This window comes from Patella vulgata, chromosome 8, assembly GCF_932274485.2.
Source record: "Patella vulgata chromosome 8, xgPatVulg1.2, whole genome shotgun sequence".
NCBI lineage: Eukaryota > Metazoa > Mollusca > Gastropoda > Patellidae > Patella > Patella vulgata.
Genome location: NC_065886.2, coordinates 29558040 through 29580126, shown reverse-complemented (window position 1 = coordinate 29580126; position 22087 = coordinate 29558040). Strand labels below are relative to the sequence as shown.

Here is a 22087-nt window from a genome sequence, read left to right as displayed (position 1 = left end):
TTCGAAATGCAAAGCTTTGAAAAGAGAATAAAATAAAAAACACACTTTCTCAAACAACGCAAGCTCTCATTTACAAAACCGGAAGCACATGGCTCTTTCCATTTCTATCCGTGGTGTTTATATTTTGCTTGTTTTGCAAAAATTACGGTTTATATGAGACGATATGCCGGCCAAACATAAAAATAAACGACAGGATTGGTACGAATGTTCGTGCTGTAACCATGTCATCAGCGAACGCGATGTAGATAATCATACAGGACTATGCGGCGTGAAAAAGCATGCTACTTCGCTGGATTATCAGCATGGGTATATTTTTGACGGCGTGTTAAATGGAGTTGTCTCCCTTCTATCAGTAGATAAAGGTTATAATTTAGCCCATTTTATTTAATTTTGATTGTACATATTGAACCTGTTAATTTGTTAATACTAAAAAAATTATTTCTAAAATACACACAAAAAGACAATAAATAAATACCGGTAATACTATTAGTATTAGCCTACTAATAATAAAGTAATAGTGGTTAAAATTTGTTATAAACCTTTAAAAATAAGAAAGTCTTAGTGATAGTCTGTTTTTTTTTTTTTAAATTAATTACCGGTACTGATCTTGACATTCGAATATTAAAGTAGGCTACCTCAATATCATCCACAGTCTTCGACATTGAAAACACAAATTATTTGTCAATTTAAATCAAATATTGATGTTGTGATCTTACCGGGAAAAGATGGGCTTCATGTACCAGAATGTGTTTCAGTACCATTTGTAACAAGGGACTCTAAAAAGAGGCTAGGCATATTCCACAAGTCATGTCAAATGGTGACGCCATATACATTCATATTACCAGTACATTATTATATGCGTTGGAACCCATTTGTTTCCATTGTCTAGGTCCCAAATATTAGCCATTTGGCTCCTCTAAAAGGAAACTGATTCCATAGTCTTTGGAGTATAAGATATAACAACTTAAATAAAATGAGTGATAGGCTAATGCACTACATTTCAGGTATTAGGCTAACCTCTGATCATCCTCTGGTTCAAATTTAAACTTTTACATGGATTTTGGCATTAATCAAATGTATTTCATTATGGCAGAAATCATAATTAAATACATTTCTTCATTATTTTTCCTGTCGGTGCAGAAAAGTACATACAGGGTATTAAACAGTTAAACCCCATTTTATTCATTTATTCTATCTTTTTAAAAATGTTTTTCAGATTCTTCTGTCCCAAATTCAATGAAAGACAGAATTATCTGTATACATCCTAGTGCTATGCAGCTGTGTGGTCTAAGAATCGGTAAGCCTTGTGTTGTTGATGAGAGACTGGTTGTAACAGCATGGCCGTCATCTTCTGGTCCGGTTGCCTGGTTATCAGTTCCAGATAAAATAATGAGAGAGTTGAATAGTAAGAAAGGAGATATTGTGTCTGTGATGCCCCTGTCTTGTGATTGTATTGATGCTGGGGAAATTTATCTATGTAGCAGGTAAGCCTAGAGAAAAAGAAAGAGTGAGAGATAGAAATGGGGTTTAACCGTCCACTTGACACAACTAGGTCATTTAGGGACTAACAAGTTCAACACTATTTAGATAATTCGCTGGAGCATGTCTTAGCAGTGGGAGAAAACTGAAGGACCCGGAGAAAACTCACAAGGTTAGGCAGGCGACCTTACTCCTTGTCACGTGCAAATGTAGGATCGAAAACCACTTCGCTTGACTCATTGACAGACCTTATAATCTAAAGTGCACATTAGACCATTTTGTCACTCTGTCAGCAGAGTGGTCCGTGTTTACTTTTTATAGTTTTATGACTTTTTTATTTATTCCTGAATCATGGTACATAATAACACAACTTTACAACTAATGATAAAAATACCTTGGAAGCAGCAAATCCATAAAGTTGTGTTTTTATAATGTTATACTTCTATATGTTATTCAAAGATAATATTTTGATATCTACTGTGGATTTTTTTAAAACTACATATGATGCATATAGAGGTGCATGGTAATTGTGCAGGTTGGGAATTTGACTGTAATGTCCTTGGTTTGAATCAGATTTTGGGGTAGGCTGATAATAATCTCAGGACAGGATTTTTAAACCAGTGTCTGTGGTGCTGGGTAATTAATAAACTAATCTGAGATATTTTCTATTTTAGTGAATGGAAAGAATTTTATGGTCAAACAGAATTCAGTCAGCATGTGAAATTAAAATTAGGTGGGTTTATTGAATTATATGAGTGTACAAATTTGAGGGAAAATGGTTCTGGACTCCCGACCAACATATATAGCCTAGTTGGAACACATGGTTTAATGTTATATACATTGGTATATTTAATGTGAAGTGGGTGCCGCTGTGGTTCAGTGAGTAAAACTGGATCGGTGAACAATCTCTTTAATATTAATTTCCATTTCAATTTCTTTGTGTAACGTTTTGTTATTTAATATTTAATGTTATTTAATAGTTAATGTTATTTAATGTTTAATAATATTTTTTATTTCAGATGGTCAATATGCTGCAGAGGGAAATAAAATCGAAGTGCATTATTTTGGACAACTTTGTCAGTTTACTGTTGAAAAGATTTCATCTGAAACATCGAATACCAAAATGGTGGAAATTAAAAAAAGAGATACATGTACAGGAGACTTGTCTGAAAGCATGGCTTCACTAGAAATATCTGACGTTTCATTGGACAGTGAATCTTTGCTTAACCAGTCAACAAGCTCAATACAAAGTGATTTTGATAGAGACAATTCTCCTGCTGCAAGCACACCCAACAGAAAACAACGTCCAGATTCTTCCCAGTTTCACACTCCCAGTGCTAGAAAGTCACACACTGTTAAAACACACAAAACAACATTTTATAAAATTTGTCAACAAACGAAAATTGTCATTAAATCTTCACAAAAAGATGAGGATAAAAGAAAAACTATTGAAAAAAGAAAATTATGTTTTAAAGATATTGGAGGACTCGATAAACAGATGTGTTTAATAAAAGAAATGCTCGAACTTCCGCTTAAAAATCCAGATTTGTTTAATGCTTATGGTATGTTATATACATGTATTTGAATTTACAGGGGACTGGATGGCTTAATGGGCTAACACATGTGTTTTAGCTCATAAGGTCTGTCATTGCGTCAAGAGGCATGGTTTTGATTCCTATCCTGTACATGACCAGGAGTAGGGTCGCCTGTCCAACCTTGTGGGTTTTCTCCGGGTCTTTCAGTTTCCCCCCACTTTCATTTACAGCCACTTATTGCCATTTGAAGGAATTTCAATTCTTTTTAAACCAGTTGAATCCTGTGTAAACTAGTTGAATCTCCAAAAGGAATATCAGTTCAGTTCGGTTCAGCATTTACAAAGATAGCATTTATAACGTTTGGCAACACCCACATGTGTTAGGTGAAATATTATAATGGGCCACTTGAATTCAAGCTAGGAAATTTTGCGGATGCAACTAGCAACGCCAAAATATAAATAGATTGAATGTCTTCAAAAGATTATTCCTGGAGTCTGCTTTGACATGAGAGATTAAAATTTCGCAGTAAAGACAAATTGTACTACAAAGGAAAGCAAGATAAGATATCCCCATGACTCTCAGAAATTATTCTGACCAAATATCAAATCCTAAAGGTTTCTATCCCTTTTGAACAATATGTCTCAGACGTTCAATTAAATATCTTTGACAATTATAACAGGTGTTCTGATTTAGACATCTATAGATGAATTATTTTCTGTTTTTTTTTTTTAGGTCTGTCCCTACCTCATGGCATTCTGATATATGGTCCATCTGGCACAGGAAAGACTCTTCTTTCTCGGGCTTTAGTCAATGAAATCAACATTCATACAATCCATGTTACTGGGCCACAAGTCTGGAGCAAGTAAGATCTTATAAATGTAATATAAGAACTGTAATATACGTTATCTTATTGTTCAATCAATGGAACATTTCTATTATTTTATTGCTACAAATGGTGTTTAATGCCCACTCAACATTACCTAGGTCATTTTGGGACTAACTTGGTTTAATTTTAATATGATTAGCTTTTGCGTAAAGGTCTTAAGCAGTGGGAGGAAATCGGAGGACCTGTAAAAAAACCATGAGGTTGGACAGGTGACCCTACTCCTACAAGCTTTGAATTGAAACCATGCCACTTGACTCAGTGGCAGATCTTATGATTTAAAGAGTGCGTTCGACCACTTGACCCACCCATTGATTGCTTTAAACAGGCAGTACCAGATTTCACAGGATGCTATCATCAAGTGTGTATAAGTATGTAAATCAAAGGCCAAAATTTGACATGGCCAATTTATCCTGTTAGAATAATGAGCTGAAATGAATTGACTAATGGGGTAAAAATTCAGGTACATTATGTAAGAGCTAAATCTGTCTACTACATCGGATGGCTTGAATAGTAATTGGATTAGGATTAAATTAAACCATCCGCATTAATTAATTGGTTAATAAAAAAAAAATGGAAAATCAAAACTTTGTTTTTTATTGTAACAATGAAAATCATTGACAAAACTTCAAACATTCATAATTTCGCTCAGAATAAAGTATAAAATTTTCAGTTATTTCATTTTTCATTATCTATTTTTAAACTATTATAGTAAGAACTACCAGCTCTATATCTCACTCTTTCATAATGTATTTTTAGTAATAGCTGCAATGTACGTATGTAAACAGATTATGCTACAAAATGTAGTTTCTGTATCTTTTTTTTCTTTAATATGGCATGCATTTCTTCTATTATAGATTTTTCGGTGAGACAGAGGCCAACCTTAGAAATATATTCCAAAGAGCCAGAGAAAAGTAAGTTTTAACAGTCAAGTTCCTTTAGGGTACCGACTGGGCTAATCAAGACTAGCATAGACCATACAGTGTGCTATGAGGGAAATTTTGATGTTAAACCCCATTTGATTTCATTGATTACCTATTAGATATGCCCAGTAGGGCCCCCTTGTAGCTGACTGGATAGTGTGTTTGTCTTCCACACTGAAGGTCGCGGCATCGAATCTGAAAATATATCATCTTCATCCATCATTGTATGACATGTAATATTTTATATTCCAGATCCCCCAGACTTATTTTATATATTCTAGATAACCCAGTCTCATTTTATATATTCTAGATCACCCAGTCTTATTATAATTGATGAAATAGATGCTCTGTGTCCTAAAAGAGAAAATTCACAATCAGAATTAGAGAAACGAGTTGTTGCTACTCTTCTAACATTGATGGATGGCATTAATTTGGTACGTATACAGTTTTACAATATTATTATCTTGAATATAATATCTTTAAGCGAAGGGTGCTAGCTAGAACACTGTACCTCACAAATAGGACTTTTTAACATAAAATTATCAGGACATCATGTTTATAGACCCATGACAAATATTAAAAAATTGTACCCTGTAACTTTTAGTTCAACTATTATTGGTTAGATTATCTTATTTCAATGATAATGGAATTATGAAATAGTTGGGTTTTCAGTTCAGTTATCATTCTCATTCTTACACTACTGGGTTTTAAGATTTCCATAATTCATCACATAATGGGATTATGAAATAGTTGGGTTTTCAGTTCAGTTATCATTCTGATTCTTAAACTACTGGCTTTTAAGATTTCCATAATTCATCACAAAATGCAGCACAGCATACTTATGCTAGGTTCCCACTATGATGATTCACGCTATGTTTGAAATCTTGGTTTTAATCGTCAGGTAATCGTAGTGATCCTATCAGGTCTTATCATATATTGTGGTCAGTCATAGATATGTATCCGAAAGTACCTGCACGTACTAGATCGTGGACTCAACAGGGACAATCCTATCGTAATGCATCACACGACAGTGGGAACCCAGCATAATATAGGCTATTTCATTGGTCACCCAATCAGGACAAATACATCAGAATAATGAAAAAGTGTTGTATGTAGTAGAAGGCTAGAAACAAAACGAAACTGATTACGGAAAAACACCCCGTCACGTGCTTCGTCATGTGACACCTGTAAATTCATTTTAGTCGCCATCGCGTTGAATACTTCAATTAATATTGTTTTGTACATGATGATCAGGAGGCGGCGTAGCCGTCTTAGTACAACGCCCGTCGAGTGCAGTGCGTTTATAGTATTATAAGTAACTAGCTCAAATTGGGCGACTCTTGCATGTACAGAAAAACAAGCTACGTGAGGATGAGTCCAGAAATATTCCAGAGAATCCTAAATATAATCAATCCTCTCATTGCCAAACAAACAACCATTCTAATTACCATCCATGAATCCTAGGACTATATTATTATTGAGTACATTGCTATATAGACGGAACAATCCACATTGCCTATCATATGTATTCGACAGCTTTGCCAGAATTCCAAACTTAATTTCAATTAGTTAGTTAGGGCTAAATTAGATTACCCGAGTCACTTAATATTATACATGCAACAGAAAAAAATTCTGAGAAATCTCGTGTGTGGTTATGTCACATGAGAAGAATAACCAAAAATGATTGGTTTAATAGGTGAATTTATTTTCTTAGTTGTCGCTTAACTTGTCGCCAAGGTGAGCACATTACACGATTTGTTGCCGATGAAGCGACGACTTGGGCGATCATATCAAACAGGTCTGATATCGGCGACGAAATATCTCTTGCGATCGAGTGCGCACACTAGGCGAGTTTTTAATTTTTCATCGTCGGTGACCGAAATCGCCTATGTCGTCGCGTAGTGTGCGCCAGGCTTTGTAGAGTGATGTAGTAGAGTGATGTAGTTATATTGTAACAATGTGTATTGTATTTATAGAGTGATGTAGTAGGGTTGTATGAAGTGTATTATATTTATAGAGTGATGTAGTTATATTGTAACAATGTGTATTGTATTTATAGAGTGATGTAGTAGGGTTGTATGAAGTGGATGTAACAATGTGTGTTATATTTATAGAGTGATGTAGTTATATTATAACAATGTGTGTTATATTTATAGAGTGATGAAAAAGAATATGTAGTTGTTGTGGGTGTAACAAGTAAACCAGATGTTATAGATTCATCATTACGTAGACCAGGTAGATTTGATAGAGAAATAGAGATCGGTGTTCCGACAGCAACAGACAGACTTGATGTAAGTTGTTTTATAGATGAAACAATTCCAAGACTGCGACGCGTGAACATCGGTGGAAGAATCCCTGGAACAGTGCAGATCAGTGTGGATCTCAGTGACTGAAGCAATCCTTCGAAAATAATCCAAAAATAAAATCCCCTAGAAACACACTGATACTCTGTGGACTACATGTATATCAAAGTATTTATTGCAGGACACGCTCCGGGTGGCAGCTCGTTATCAATTGGTTTTATAGATGATAGAAATAAAAATGAACAAAACAGCACGTTTCTGGTGATGGCCTTTTATCCACTGGTACAAAATAGATAATACCACCGTTTGAGTAGCTAAGTGGTTGTGCCATGGTTTCGATTCCCTGCTTGTACGATCCTAGGAGAAGGGGTCGCCTGTCCAGCCTTGTGGGTTTTCTCTGGGTCTTTTTGTTTCCTCCCACTGCTAAAACCCCCAGAATTATATAATATCTAGACTAGAGAATCATTAGTGAGCATGGGCTTAACAGAAGGATTAATGGTGTATATATACTATTAAAAAAAAGTAGGGGATATTGAAATGCAAATACCTATGCAGATTGTGATGCTTTGACATGCTTTGAGAGTATGTTTACAGATGAAGAACTTATTGCCCCAACAGAACCACTGAGCCATACACATGGGAGGGGTTCATTGTCAAATTTGACACTTCAAGGAAGGGTTGATGAAAACTGCCGCATGCTGGTTTATCCTATCCATGTTAGCTTTCCTATCGGTTCTTGCATACGATTTACTGTTTAGCGAATTTTTGGTTCAGTGTGTTACGTGTAATTTGATCGGGAGACGTGTTCGTCGACGTCAACTTCAAACGACAACACTGTAAGAATTGGTCGTTGCACTGCAAGAGGAGTGGGTCAGATTGCCCCAAATCATGATTCGACGGTTGATTAGGAGCATGCCACGACGAATTGCTGAATGTCTGAGGATTGGTGGAGCAATTACTCATTATTAAGACAAAAATCAAAAACTTCCATTTTCACATCTGACAGTGTATCTCTTTGCAAGTGAAATGGGGCCGTCAGATAAGCCGCCCATATGAACTGTTTATGTTCATGTTTAGGCAATTGGTCTGTTATTAACATACACTGGTTACCTCTAATAGTATATACATATATATATATATAAGAGTATATTTATAGAGATTTTTTATCCCCAACTGAAATCCGGCTGACAAACATTTAAAGTGAAAGTCCTGATTTACTGAGTTAGTTGTATGATATTTGTTTATATTTAAACTGTTTTCTGTCTGTAGATAATAAAGAAGTTGTTAAAGAATCTACCTCACTCTCTGACAGAGAAAGATATAACTGATATAGCTAATACAGCACATGGATTTGTTGGTGCCGATCTGACTGCTGTCTTTAGAGAAGGTAAGTAATAGATGATATAGACTGCTAAGAAGTTGTTGCATGAAATGAAGTTGAGGCGAATATTGACCTCTGATGATGTCAGAAAAGGCCAATATCCAAAATAAAGGTCATGGAGATCAAAGAGATAATTGTACCGTGTTTAGTATTTAGACAAAAGACCAAATTCTTTTTTAGAACTCGTACTACTATTTGAGTGATGGACCTATAATTTGGAGTGAAGCTGTCAGACATCCATGTTGTACGACATGTGAAATGTGAATGATATATAGTATCATACATTTTGAATTATTCCGTTTTAAATTGTGTACACATTTTTTCTGGATCCCCGGGCCCGATATACTTATTTTATTTTAAGATGATATGTGGAAATAAATAAAATAGATAAAGATCAAATTAGGCAATTGATAAAAAGCATTGTCTATATTTGGGGATTTCTGATGAAATTAAAATAATCCTGAATGCATACATTTTTAATTTCTAGCTGGGCTAATAACAGTGAGAAGGCAGACATCTTGTAACCATAGTAACAGTGATGTGATACATTTAAGTAGAGAGGATGTAAATAAAGCTTTATTATTGGTTAAACCAAGTGCCATGAGAGAAGTACAGCTAGAGGTCCCACAGGTGAGACTCAGTGATGTTTTTTCCTGATGACTGAAACAAAGAATTATGAAATTAGTAACTTGGAAATAGAAATCTGAGAAGGCCGTAGATCTACTGTCAGAACAAAATTTCCCTCATAGCACACTGTATGCTGTATGCCCGTCGTCATTAGCCCTGTCGGTGTAGAAAAGTTAAAACCCATTTTATTTTTTTAGATAGGAAAAATCAGAAATGAAATGAAACCTTCTACTGTTCTGCTAATGAAGAAGGGCATACACCATAAAGTGCGATACAAGTGAAATTTTCCATGACAACAGCATTTTAATCTACTCTACATCGAATTCCAACTGTCATTTTATTTAACATATTGATTATGAAGGTGACCCAGAAGAGGCTTTATTTACGTATTCTGGAAACCAGACGGCATTTAGTGCATTTCAAAAAACTTGAAACCCCATTTGATTTCTTTATATTTTAGGTTTTATGGACTGATGTTGGAGGTCAGGATGATTTAAAATTAAAACTAAAACAAGCAATAGAATGGCCATTACAACATCCGGAAGCTTTTTTACGTCTTGGTGTTCAGCCACCTCGTGGGTTGTTGATGTACGGACCACCTGGATGTTCTAAAACACTTATAGCTAAAGCATTAGCTACAGAAAGTGGCTTGAACTTTATTGCAGTAAAGGTAAAAACATTCAATAAATTTTCCCTTGGATTTTATACTTTATGGATCAGTAGAACATACTATTTATGTGTTAGACCTTCATCAGGAGAGACTAGTTCCTTGTTAATTGTGCACAATAAAATCCAGAGCTAAAACAATCTATTTCCTCCAATAGTTAGATATATTTCAGGCAAAAACGTGATTCATTCATATATATTTTGGCCATCCCCATCACATGCCTAAAAAGAAAACCAACAAGACAAACACACAGACGGAAGAGATAGATTTTTATTAATCTAGTCTACACTTCAGATGGGATGTTTAATTGATTTATTTGTGTTTATTCAGGGACCAGAGTTATTCAGTAAATGGGTCGGAGAGTCAGAACGAGCAGTAAGAGAGGTATTCCGTAAAGCCAGGATGGCAGCACCCTCTATTATATTTTTTGATGAGATTGATGCATTGGCTGTAGAAAGGGGCAGGTAACGTTACATCAAACCATCATGCTATATGTGCACTACAAAGCAATGACTGTTTTCCATATAAATTGTGTTGCGTTATTTTTTACAGTGTCTTTAGTTTAAGTTTATGTTTCTTATATATAGTTCATCAGGAGGTGGGAGCCATGGTGGGTAAGTGAGTAAGACGATGTCTCGCTAGCTTGGAGGTCGCGGGTTCGATCACGGTGTTGGTCAAGAAAGTTTATCAGGATTTTCCGGTGTGGTTTCCCCTTGTAAGGTGGTGCAGCACAGAGGGACTAACAAGGAAAACTGTCTAGTCATTTGGATGGGATGGAAAACCGATGTCCTGTACAAACATTGGTGTGAATATAAAAACACTTGGGCAGTTGGAATTCGATATAAGTGTCCGGCCAAAATTTCTCTCATAGTACACTGTATGGCATATACCCATCTTCATTAGCCTAGTCGGAGCAAAACAGGAGGTTAAACCCCATTTCATTTCATTTCATCAGGAGGTAGTAGTAATGTATGTTTATTATTATAATTTATCAGGAGGTAGTAATATATGTTTGTTATTATAGTTCATCAGTAGGTAGTAATATATGTTTGTTATTATAGTTCATCAGGAGGTAGTAATGTATGTTTGTTATTATAGTTCATCAGGAGGTAGTAATGTAGCTGATCGTGTTCTAGCCCAACTATTAACAGAGATAGATGGTGTGGAGAAACTGCAGGATGTAACGATTGTAGCTGCTACAAATCGACCAGATATGATTGATAAGGTATCTTGTAGTTTCATTCTATAATAATACATAATTATCTCAAGTTTATCATATCTTAATGAAAAGGGGTTGAATATATTCAAATTTAAATAAGCGGGGGTTGGTTGGCCGAATGGTTAACGTGTGTGCATTGAATAAGAAAGGCTGTCATTAAGTCAGGTGGTGTGCATTCAATTCCCCTCTTGTACGTGACAGGGAGCAGGGTCATCTGTCCAACCTCATGCGTTTTCTCCAGGTCCTCTGGTTTCCTCCCACTGGTGTAGACCCCTATACTTACAAGCGAATTATTGAAATAAAATTGAACCATATATTAGTCCCGAAATGACCTAGTTTGTGTCGAGTGGACGTTAAACCATTTCTATCTCTCTCTCAAATTTAAATAACTTTTGGATTCCCCCCACCCTGACACAAGTTTGGATAGCTGGATGGAGTGCACGTTACAGAGCCCTTGTCAGATGGAATTTGATGAAGATCAAGTGGAAACCCTGCTGTCTGGGCACAATTCTGCCAGGAATTGCACACCCGGCTATTGAAATCAATAACCATATGTTGGTCTCAGTTGTGCTGACACATCATTAAACTCAGATCAATTTCTGTCCTATATATTGATGTGACAATAGATCTTAGAGATGAATAATCTGGCAGTGAAATCTAATTTTAATCAGGTTCAGTTCTGCCGATTCGGTAGATGTTGATGTAATATATTTAATTTATTTAAGGCGTTACTCCGGCCAGGTAGAATTGATAGAATTATGTATGTACCATTACCAACACCAGAAACCAGAACAGCCATCTTTAATTTAAAGTTCAAGACCATGCCAATCGCATCTGATGTTCAAATTCAGGATCTTGTTAATAGAACAGATTTTTATTCTGGAGCAGAGGTAACTGTAGTAATGATAACATATTGCAAATTACCTCAATGAATTCAGCTGTAGGTTCCTAAAGGACTGTTTCATTTAAACAATCTCAATTGGCTAATACCAAAGCTGTACCAAAGTGGAAACTTGCTACTTTTGAACTGAAAGTGTTTTCTGTTGCTGCTGCAGAAAGATGAATTCAGTGCCAGTTAACATAATTATGTGACTTCTTTGTCAACTTTCAAATCCCGTTCAAAATTCATTAGAAGATTTTACAAAATCTTGGAGCAAAAGAACCTTTGAAAATAGTTTTGTAGGCACTAGGCACATGCTTAGTGCATTTGGCATGATATAAATGGACATATTAATATTATTATAAATAATCATTATTATAAATAAAGAAATATTGTGCATATTTCAGGTGACAGCTGTTTGCCATGAGGCAGCACTAGCAGCTCTACAAGAAGATATAAATGGCAAGTGTATACAACAGAGACATTTTAACCAGGCTTTATTAGCTATAACACCACGAACTAGTCAAACAGCTATCAGTTTTTATGAAAATTATCATAAACAAAGTGGTCTGCATTCAGTATAAAGATTAAAATTTATCTTATTAAAGTAGTGTTTGTCCTTGGAATTGTTAAAACCAGCGGTTGCCAGGCAAGATGCGCCCACATTTTGCAAGTGATGGACAGAGAACAAGCTAAACAAAGATGTAATTTTTTGGTCCAATCAGGGGCCGATATGCATCGAAAGGAACCAAGATCTTTTGGATATGACCATAAATTTTAAGTTTCATCAAGATCAGATAAAAACTGTGACTTCTACAGGGTTCACAACCTTGGTATTACATATTGTTACACTATTTGCATACAAGTAGCCATTTTGTCAAGCAGTTTCAGTCCAAATTTCACGAGATTTGAACTCAACCTTCACTGAGGTGTAACGGTGAAATATTGATTTATTGAAACGGTTTTTAAAATTGAATACAAATTGTGACTTCTAGATGGTCCACAAGCTAAAACCGTTATTTTTTCGAACAATCAGGGGCCATAATCCAGAAAGTTACCTTCCGATATGTGTGATTATCGAGAGGAACCAAGATCTTTGTGATATAAACATATATTTCAAGTTTCATCAAAACTGAATAAAAATTGTGACTTATAGAATATAGAGGGTTCACAACCTTGGAATTACATACTTTAGACTATTTGCGTACAAGGAGCATCCATTTTGTCCGGCAGTTTCGGTCAGATTTTTATGAAATTCCATCTCAACATTCGTTGAAGTGTAATGGTGATATATTTAAACGATATTTAATACCAAGGTTGTGAACCCTGGTATTACATATTGTTACACTATTTGCATACAAGTAGCCATTTTGTCAAGCAGTTTCAGTCCAAATTTCACGAGATTTGAACTCAACCTTCACTGAGGTGTAACGGTGATATATTGATTTATTGAAACGGTTTTTAAAATTGAATACAAATTGTGACTTCTAGATGGTCCACAAGCTAAAACCGTTATTTTTTCGAACAATCAGGGGCCATAATCCAGAAAGTTACCTTCCGATATGTGTGATTATCGAGAGGAACCAAGATCTTTGTGATATAAACATATATTTCAAGTTTCATCAAAACTGAATAAAAATTGTGACTTATAGAATATAGAGGGTTCACATCCTTGGAATTACATACTTTAGACTATTTGCGTACAAGGAGCATCCATTTTGTCCGGCAGTTTCGGTCAGATTTTTATGAAATTCCATCTCAACATTCGTTGAAGTGTAATGGTGATATATTTAAACGGTTTTTAAAATTGAATCCAAATTGTGACTTCTAGAGGGCCACAAGCTAACGACGTAATTTTTTGGACAATCAGGTGCCATAATCCAGTAAGTTACGTTCCAATATGCGTGATTATCGAAAGGAACCGAGATCTTTGTGATATAAACATACATTTAAAATTTCATCAAATTTGGATCAAAATTGTGACCTCTAGAGGGTCCACAACCTTGATATGACACACTTTTACACTATTTGCGCTTGAGGAGCGGCCATTTTGTCCAAAAGTTTCAGTCCAATTTTCATGGAATTTGAACTTAACCCTTATTATGGTGTAACGGTGATATATTTAAATGTTTTTTTTAAATCAGATAAAAATTGTGACCTCTAGAAAGACCACAAGCTAAAAACACGATTTTTTATACAATCAGGGACCATAATCCATGAAGTTAAGGTCCGTATTGATCATGCCAATTTTGATAGGAACAGAGATCTTTGGGCGATACACCTATATTGCAAGTTTCATTAAAATCGGATAAAGATTGTGACCTGTAGAGTGTCCACAAACAAAATGTGAATGGACGGACAGGGGCGACGACAATATTTTCAGTTGGGGGAGTCCTCATTTCTTCACGGATTCGGGACAAAATTCATGTTTGACTAGCATTGATGGAATCACACCATGTCAAGTCTCAGTGGTAGTCAAGGCTATTACATCAGTTTGTATTTTTGGTTTGGATAAGATGATACATGTAAACCAGGGTCCTATTTACACTTGCACATAAAAGAATTTTCCTAAAAGCATACTGCACGTCATATGCCTGTCTTGATTTGACCAATCTTAAGAAAAGTAGGACGTTAAACCCCATTTCATATCATTTGTCTTTTTGCCCTTAACGTGTGCTTTAGATGATCATAATGTCTCTCATTGAGTCAAGTGACATGGTTTGATTCCCCACTTGTACGTGATAAGGAGTAGAGTTACCTGTCCAGCCTTGTGGGTTTTGTCTGAGTCTTCTGAGTTTCCTACCACAGCTGAAGGCCCCTACACATAAGCGAATTATTGAAATAAAATTGCACAATATGCCAGTCGACAAATGACCTAGTTTGGGCATTAAATTAAAACCCTTTTCTCTCTATGTTCATTTGGGGTGGGAGGACTAGTGAACCTTCTGTTCTTTTTGTTTAGATTGAAAACTGGCCATGTTGATAAAAAAAAAACCAATAAGTGAAGCATTTACATGATTTTATCATGACAGAATAACATACACAACAATTATACATTCAAATCATCCTGATTAATAAAATCATACAATACAATTACTCAGGTTCTCAGACAATACTTGCTAAAAATCTGTCAGAGAATAACATACACAACAATTAAACATTCAAATCATCATGGATGCAGAATCATAATAACTTTGTTAATTTAAATTAAACCATACAATCTAAATATTATTAGTAATTCACCAAAGCAGAGTACAAAATATTTTATAAAGCATACTAGTGTGGCATATATAGTAGTATAACAGAACCTCTGCTTCCAGCCAGGGTGATATCACAGACTAGTGATTCCGAGGAAACTTAATACGTAGATAAGGCCAATGAAATTGATGGTTAGGTAACTTAGGTCCACTATGAGGAAACTAGATAAGGCCAAGCCAAGCCAAGCCAATCAAACTGATGGCTGGGTTCAACATGAGGAAGCAGTGTTTGAAACATAAATCTATGCTTTAATTAAAATCCAACTTTTCAGAAATTCCATAATAATGTATGTTTGAATCTAGAAGATTTAGATGGCCGTATAAGTTTATTTACATTTTTTACATCTATTATAAATGCCAACATAACCTGAGAACAGTCATCACTTACTACATGTAGATAATGCTAGTGTGACTGAAAAGGAGAGAAATCTGTTCCGGACAGTGTCCATAGCCATCCGAACGACTAGTCAAGGTTCCTTGTCAGGCCCTCCATCCTGTACCACTGACCCTGACCCCAAAAGGCAGATTACTATTTAAAGTAAGTACTTCAATAAACATACGCCCACAGCAGCTATATCGTCCGTGCAGTCAACAAAAGTTGTTGCATATTTTTACTTTTTTCGGTAATGAAACATTTATAATACACTAAAATCTGATTAAGAGTAGAAGAATTTGTTTGGTTTTTGTAATGTTCTGCCCCATGCTAACGTTTAGTATACGAAACATTTAATATCATGGATTTAGCTGTTCAAGTTAGTTATCAAAATTCATTGAAAATTAATATACATGTTCGTCTCAAGACCTTAAACTCTGTGTATCAATCTGAAGTCAATCGGATGATAACTTTAGCCTCTAGACACTGAGAACTGCTAACGGGAGCATCCACAAGATATTTTGAACTGATCAAGGGCCACAACTCTGGCAGACTGGCAGTAATTATCGGAAATTGCTGAAAATCAAAAGGCTTCTTCGTCTCATGACCTTAAACACTGTGTATAAATTTAAAGTCAATTGGATATTAACTTTGGCCTCTAGAGTGTCCACAAGATTTTTTGAAGTGATCAAGGGCCATAACTCTGGCAGTAATTATCGGAAATTATCTCATGACCTTAAACACAGTGTATAAATTTAAAGTCAATCGGATATTAACATTAGCCTCTAGAGCGTCCACAAGCAATTGTGGGCGCCGGACCGACGGACGGACAGGGGTGATGACAATATTCGACCACATTTCAATGTGGGTGTATAAAAATGCCATTTTGATCAGTTTTACAATAAATTAAATTATTCATCAGTATATTCAGTAAAGACACATTAATAAGCACCATATTAAACTTTTTAAGTTAAGGACTGAATGAAATGTGGTTAAAGGCCCTACTGTTCTGCTCTGACTGGACTAATGAAAACGGGCATACGCCATACAGTGTGCTATGAGGGAAAATTTTCCCAGACGACACTACGGGCTACTCTCATACATTGAATTCCAACTGCCAAGGGATCCTTTATTTGCACACCAATGTGTACACAGGACCTTGGTATTCCATCCAAACAACTATTTCAAGTACACTATAAAATATAAATTTTTGAATGAGAAATGAATTAACCGGTATATTTAGCTGTACATGTATATGGGTACAAATTTATCAAAATGTAGGACTGGACATAATTTCAATAAATCAATCAATCACAACATATAAACTGTATTGACCATTAAAATACCACAATAATCCAATATATCATTTGACCCTAGATTATCGCAAATTCTCCAATAATACTCTCTCATAGATTATTGTATTTTATGGAAACATAGTGAAGGACAGTTCTTACTAGCAGACTTTAGTTTGAAATTTTTCGCTATACAAATACAACAATTATTATTATTATTAAAGATACATTATGTAAGATTTAGATAAAGAGCTTGGACCTTATAGCTATATTAGTTCAAAAATAGTTCAAATCACTTTATTCTGAGCAAAGTTATGACTGTTTGAAGATATAGTGTAGATCATTCATTATCGTAGCAATGGTACTTGATTAAACCGAAACTCAGTCGCAACTGTCCATTTTATCATTAAATTCTGAAATCTCACAGATGTTTAAATCCATTTCAGTCCCCGCTATCCGATAGGCTAGAGAGTTGATTATAGGCTTGCCAGGTGAATAAATGTCTAAATAATAATTTATTTAACGTTTGAAGCCAAAATACATGTAAAGACCTGTTATAGGTAGATTTAGCTTTTACATACATGTAGTGCATCTTTATATCAGATTGGTCATACATCAGAATTCACATGCATTAAATCTTCACCCAATACTGCTGTAATAATGCATAAGTTATGTGTTTGTTGGGTATATTAATAAACAAGCTTTATTTTATAACAGTGTATCACTTTTGCACATTGAATGATAAATCCTTGTGCATTTCCCAAGTCAATAATTATAATTAAATTATTCAAAATATTAGATCCTCGCTTCCTTCAACATTTTATGTCCCCTCTTTCAACGAGAATTCTTTGAATACAAGAAATTCTTTCAATTTAAACGGAAGGGGCAAAAACTGAATGTTTTTGTCAATGCTTGTGGGTAGATTTTTTCGAATTGTTATGCGACAAAAATCTTTTAAAGTTCGCAACGGAAACACCAGAGATGGTATCCAAGTTTTAATTTTATGGTAACTACTACACAATTCTATTTGGTGATATTTAGTTGCCAAAGCACCTGAGAACTGGGGCTGAAATCCCGCCGATAGCAATAACCTCCAAGACATTAATTCCTTACTAAAATAAGTCACTACTTCAGGATTTTCCAAAATAGACTTTGATAAGCTCACAGATACCAGCTCCGTCATGACTTCTCCCGTGACCTGCGCACCGTACGACAACAAAAGTTTCAGTTTCTCCACCGAGTTGTGAACATAGGCGAAAATCACAGGTTTCTGGCGATTCCATCCTCCACCCTTATTCACGTCTGCTCCATAGGTTAACAGCAGACGAACAACATCTGTATGAACACTCGCAGAAAAACAAGCAAACCCCAACGGTGTTCTCTGGTGATCGTCTAGCATATTTATATCCATACCGAGGTCAAGAAGTTCAGTAACAAGATCAATAAATCCAAACTGAATTGCAGATGGCAGAAATGTTGCTTGTTTTGGGTTTGCTCCAGCGTGCAAAAGACGTTTGGTAATCTTGACTGGCGGAAATGTATCCGGATCTAATACTTTAGTACCACCACTTGTTTCCCTCCCTTGCCAGAAAAACCAAAATTCGGCATTCCTACACGAAACTTTAATGGGGGTTTCACCCGAAACAGTTTGAACATTGACATTTGCTCCTTTATCTATGAGGATTTTTACCATTTTGACATCATCATTTTCACATGCGAGAAACAGCGGTGTACACTCCATATTGTCCGCAACATCTACAACGGCTCCCGAATTTAGCAAAATTTCTAAAATCTCAAGAGCTTCTGACTTTCTTTCTTCTGTTTTACAGATATCGTGTAGCACTGTTTTGCCATCTGATCCAGTGATATTAACGTCAACTCCATGTTGGATCAATCTATTAACGATATCCCTGTTCAACCCTGTACACGCTAAATTTATTGGATACACTCCTTCCTCCCATTCCTGATTCAAGTTGAAACTGGGATTTTCATTGAGTAAAACGTGAATTTTCTCCAGATCATCTTCCCGAATCGCCTCACAAATAGCTTTTAAAGTGTTGGTTTCTGGTCCTGAACCTAAAGAAGCCATCCTTTTGGAATGTATGATAAGTCAGCCCATTTTGTTATCAAACCAATTCCCTGTTTATATGAATTTCTTGGAATCCTGTGGAATATCTGATGAACCTGAAAGAAACCAGATTGAATATTATTAATACATATTTATATGTATACTGGCAGGGCTGAATTTATATGGTGGTAATTGCCAGAGAGGGCCCTTAACAATAAAACCGAGATAGAAATTGGGTTCAATGTCCACTCAACACAAAACTAGGAAATCTTGGGACTAACAATGACTCAATTTTATTTCAACAATTCATTACACAAGTTCGTAGGGGTCTTTAGTAGAGGGAGGAAACCGGATGACCACAATTCAATGCTGACCTTTGAATGTTTCAGGCTTTGTGCATACATGTAGTATGACTTAACATCTGATGTTGACTTGACTAACCAGACTTGATTGATTGCCATTCAGTTTGGACTGCTTTCTTATTTCGATGAACTGATTAGAAATTACAATTAAAGTTTTAAAAATCAGTTTATATAATATACACCCAAATTACATTAATATGTGCAAGGCCCATGAGAGGAAGGGGCAGCTGGGACTCTTGTCCAGGGGTCTGGAGCCTATATAGGGGCCCAGAGGTATGTCGAGTAATGCTTTAAAAAAATCAATTGTTAGTATATAAATAATTACATGTAATAACAAAAGTACACTGTTACTTGATTGTAAAGTAGAAGAAAAAACAGTAACTTTTCTGAATGTGGGTACCTAGTGGCGTGGGTAGGTTTAGAATCGGTTTCTGTCACTTTGAGAAAATTGGTGAATTAAAAACTATAACCCGGGCCTTAAATTCACACCGTGGGGATCTGGCCTATCCTAATTTCATTTGAGGCTATAGTCACTGTCAGGGTATCTGGACCCCAGCAGGTATCAGTGCCTGTGTGGAACGTACAATGATGGTGAGGGCGTCAGTGTCGCGCTCTGCCATCAGTGATCTTGCACATGGATATCGATTGCTCTGGTAAGCTAACTGGTATCCGATCATTAAAAACGAAACTGAAAGCAAAACTTTTACTTTCGTCTTCGTTTTGTTGGGTGCTAAAAATCTTGATGTTTTTTTCGATATTTTTGCCAATTTCGGATCTTTTCCCAACCAATGTTTTAGTAAAGAGAACTACAATTACCCAAGATATATGCCAAAATGAAGCTAGTGAGCTTTTGAGTCTGGGGCCCTCCCTCGCCAGTTGTTTGTCTCAGGGCCCAGATCCCTGTCACAGGCCCTGAATATGTGCTCTTTAATCCATTTCTGTCCATTTAGTTCCTGTAAGTCCAATTGATAAAATATTAAGATACAGTCATTTTAAACATACATAATTATGCAAGAACTAAATCTACCTATTGCAGGTCTTTCTTTAGGCCTGAAATGTTATCTAAATTATTAATTAGAGTAATATATTAGACTTTAATTAACTTATCCAGACCATAATCAACTCTTGATGTCATCGCTAGCCTGCGATATTTACTGGATTTGAATCAGATCTGCTGCTCAATGCTCATCGATGATTAAATCCAAAAATGGATAATTAAGACTATGTACCGACTTAAGTAATGATGATCGATCGAGGTTATATAGGCCTAGGTAGTAAAATTCAAAACTCAGAGTGGATCAATTTGACTGAAATTTTCAGCAAATTCCCTTTACATTATTATTTTCTAATTTATAACTATTGTAGTGAGAGCTGCCAGCTTTTTATCTAATCCCCCATAATTCCCCTTTAAAGGCTCAATACCACTCTTGTTGTAACTGAATAATATGTCCCAATCTTTATTCTGGACAACAAATTGTACAATTTTAGAATATTTCAATTAATTGATGATACAAATTTCATCTTAACACACCTTATTTAAAAATTTTGAAAAATTCAACATAATGGTTTGAAACGTCTAACATAAACCTTTTCAAATGAAACTTCGATTTAAAAATATTTTCGATGTAATGGATAATTTACACAACAGGTAGGACACTTAAACATCTAGTACTTAGAGATATTATTTATTTTCTGGAGCTTTCAAGCCAGCAAGAGTGTTATTGTCCCTTTAACAAGAGATTTGTTGACATTAAATTTTTAAAAATTCTTCACAAATTAAAAACTACTGGTGCCGTGTACCGTAATGGTTTTGACAATCAGTGCCTCAAAGGCATCCAGCAATGGTAAAATAAAAAAATGTTCCAATTATAAATACCTAATTCTACTTTATGTTGATGACTATTTCAAAAATGTAGACTATATCGTTATGTTATGACCAAAGTTCGCTAGTGCATACACGTCTGTTTATGTAGCCTACACAAGTACAACACATTATTCCTCTGAGTCTGACATTATAATCACTCTGCAACCTACTTGCACTCTCCAAATACAACAACTATTCCTACAATATTAACAAATCCTTGAGTGATGTCAGTCTGAACTTCGTGAAATTCATAGTGAACAGTCTGTTAGAGTATCATTCACCGCACACTGCCTTGACACTACGATATCAGCTGATTGCATACGGTATGACCTTGTACAACTATACTAGTGTTGGCTCGTGTGACAGTGTAACGGGGATTAAATTATACTCACTCTCGTTCAATATGCTCCTAATTAATCGCTCCCTGCACTTACATACATGTACATGCGCGTGCATTAGTGATTAGGTGCACGTCTAACAGAAAGGGTTTTATTTTTCGGCGGCGTATTTTTGTTTTATTCAGTCGACGCAGACTTTGGTTTGTGGCCATGCTCTGATCACGTGCCTAGTGTAGGCTATTACGGTATCCAATCAAACGTGCTTCACCGACTTCTGTTCAGTAAATTATAGAAAAGAATCCGCAAATTTGTTTTTTGTGACTTTTTTTTTTTTTTTACAGCGTAACGGTACCAGTGTGATATCTGTATTTATCGACATGCCCGTGCAGATATGGCAACGCGTACATATGATTGAAATGACACTGTTGAGAGATGGGGTTTCTTTACATGACATGTAGAATATAAATACACAGATTATTGTCACCATCCGGGTATCGTACGTAGCGTGTGGTTTTCCAGTATACATACTTACAGTAAAATAGCCTACTTTCATTTTTTGCGACAAATGAAATTACTGATCATGTGCATTGTTGAAATTGTATAGTGAAATACTGGACCCCAAGATTATAGAGGGTT

General features: G+C 35.6%; 2 protein-coding genes across 8 annotated transcripts; one reads left to right on the top strand and one right to left on the bottom strand.

Moving 5' to 3' along the window:
* Positions 1-91: 91 nt before the first annotated feature.
* LOC126830467 (ribosome biogenesis protein SPATA5) lies at positions 92-13551 on the top strand. Of its 3 annotated transcripts, XM_056102772.1 has the most exons (15): positions 92-362; positions 1217-1484; positions 2154-2212; positions 2499-3041; positions 3747-3876; positions 4755-4811; positions 5131-5254; positions 6977-7111; positions 8393-8510; positions 8992-9134; positions 9592-9801; positions 10129-10262; positions 10897-11023; positions 11743-11907; positions 12305-13551. In XM_056102772.1, exons 1-15 carry the CDS (start codon positions 164-166, stop codon positions 12479-12481), a joined length of 2589 nt encoding a protein of 862 aa, XP_055958747.1. In that variant the 5' UTR covers positions 92-163; the 3' UTR covers positions 12482-13551. The 3 variants fall into 3 exon arrangements, with proteins under 3 accessions (XP_055958747.1, XP_055958748.1, XP_055958749.1); XM_056102773.1 differs by lacking the exons at positions 11743-11907; positions 12305-13551 and having other exon boundaries at positions 10897-11047; XM_056102774.1 differs by lacking the exons at positions 10897-11023; positions 11743-11907; positions 12305-13551 and adding an exon at positions 10386-10619.
* Positions 13552-14902: 1351 nt separating this feature from the next.
* On the bottom strand, positions 14903-21666 carry LOC126829659 (ankyrin repeat domain-containing protein 50). 5 transcript variants are annotated; one of them, XM_050559666.2, is made up of 4 exons: positions 21126-21484; positions 20066-20202; positions 19262-19379; positions 14903-19003 (listed from the first exon to the last, which is right to left on the bottom strand). In XM_050559666.2, exon 4 carries the CDS (start codon positions 18906-18908, stop codon positions 17640-17642), a length of 1269 nt encoding a protein of 422 aa, XP_050415623.1. In that variant the 5' UTR covers positions 18909-19003; positions 19262-19379; positions 20066-20202; positions 21126-21484; the 3' UTR covers positions 14903-17639. The 5 variants fall into 5 exon arrangements, with proteins under 5 accessions (XP_050415623.1, XP_050415624.1, XP_050415627.1 ...); XM_050559667.2 differs by lacking the exon at positions 19262-19379; XM_050559670.2 differs by lacking the exon at positions 20066-20202.
* Between the last annotated feature and the right edge of the window lie 421 nt (positions 21667-22087).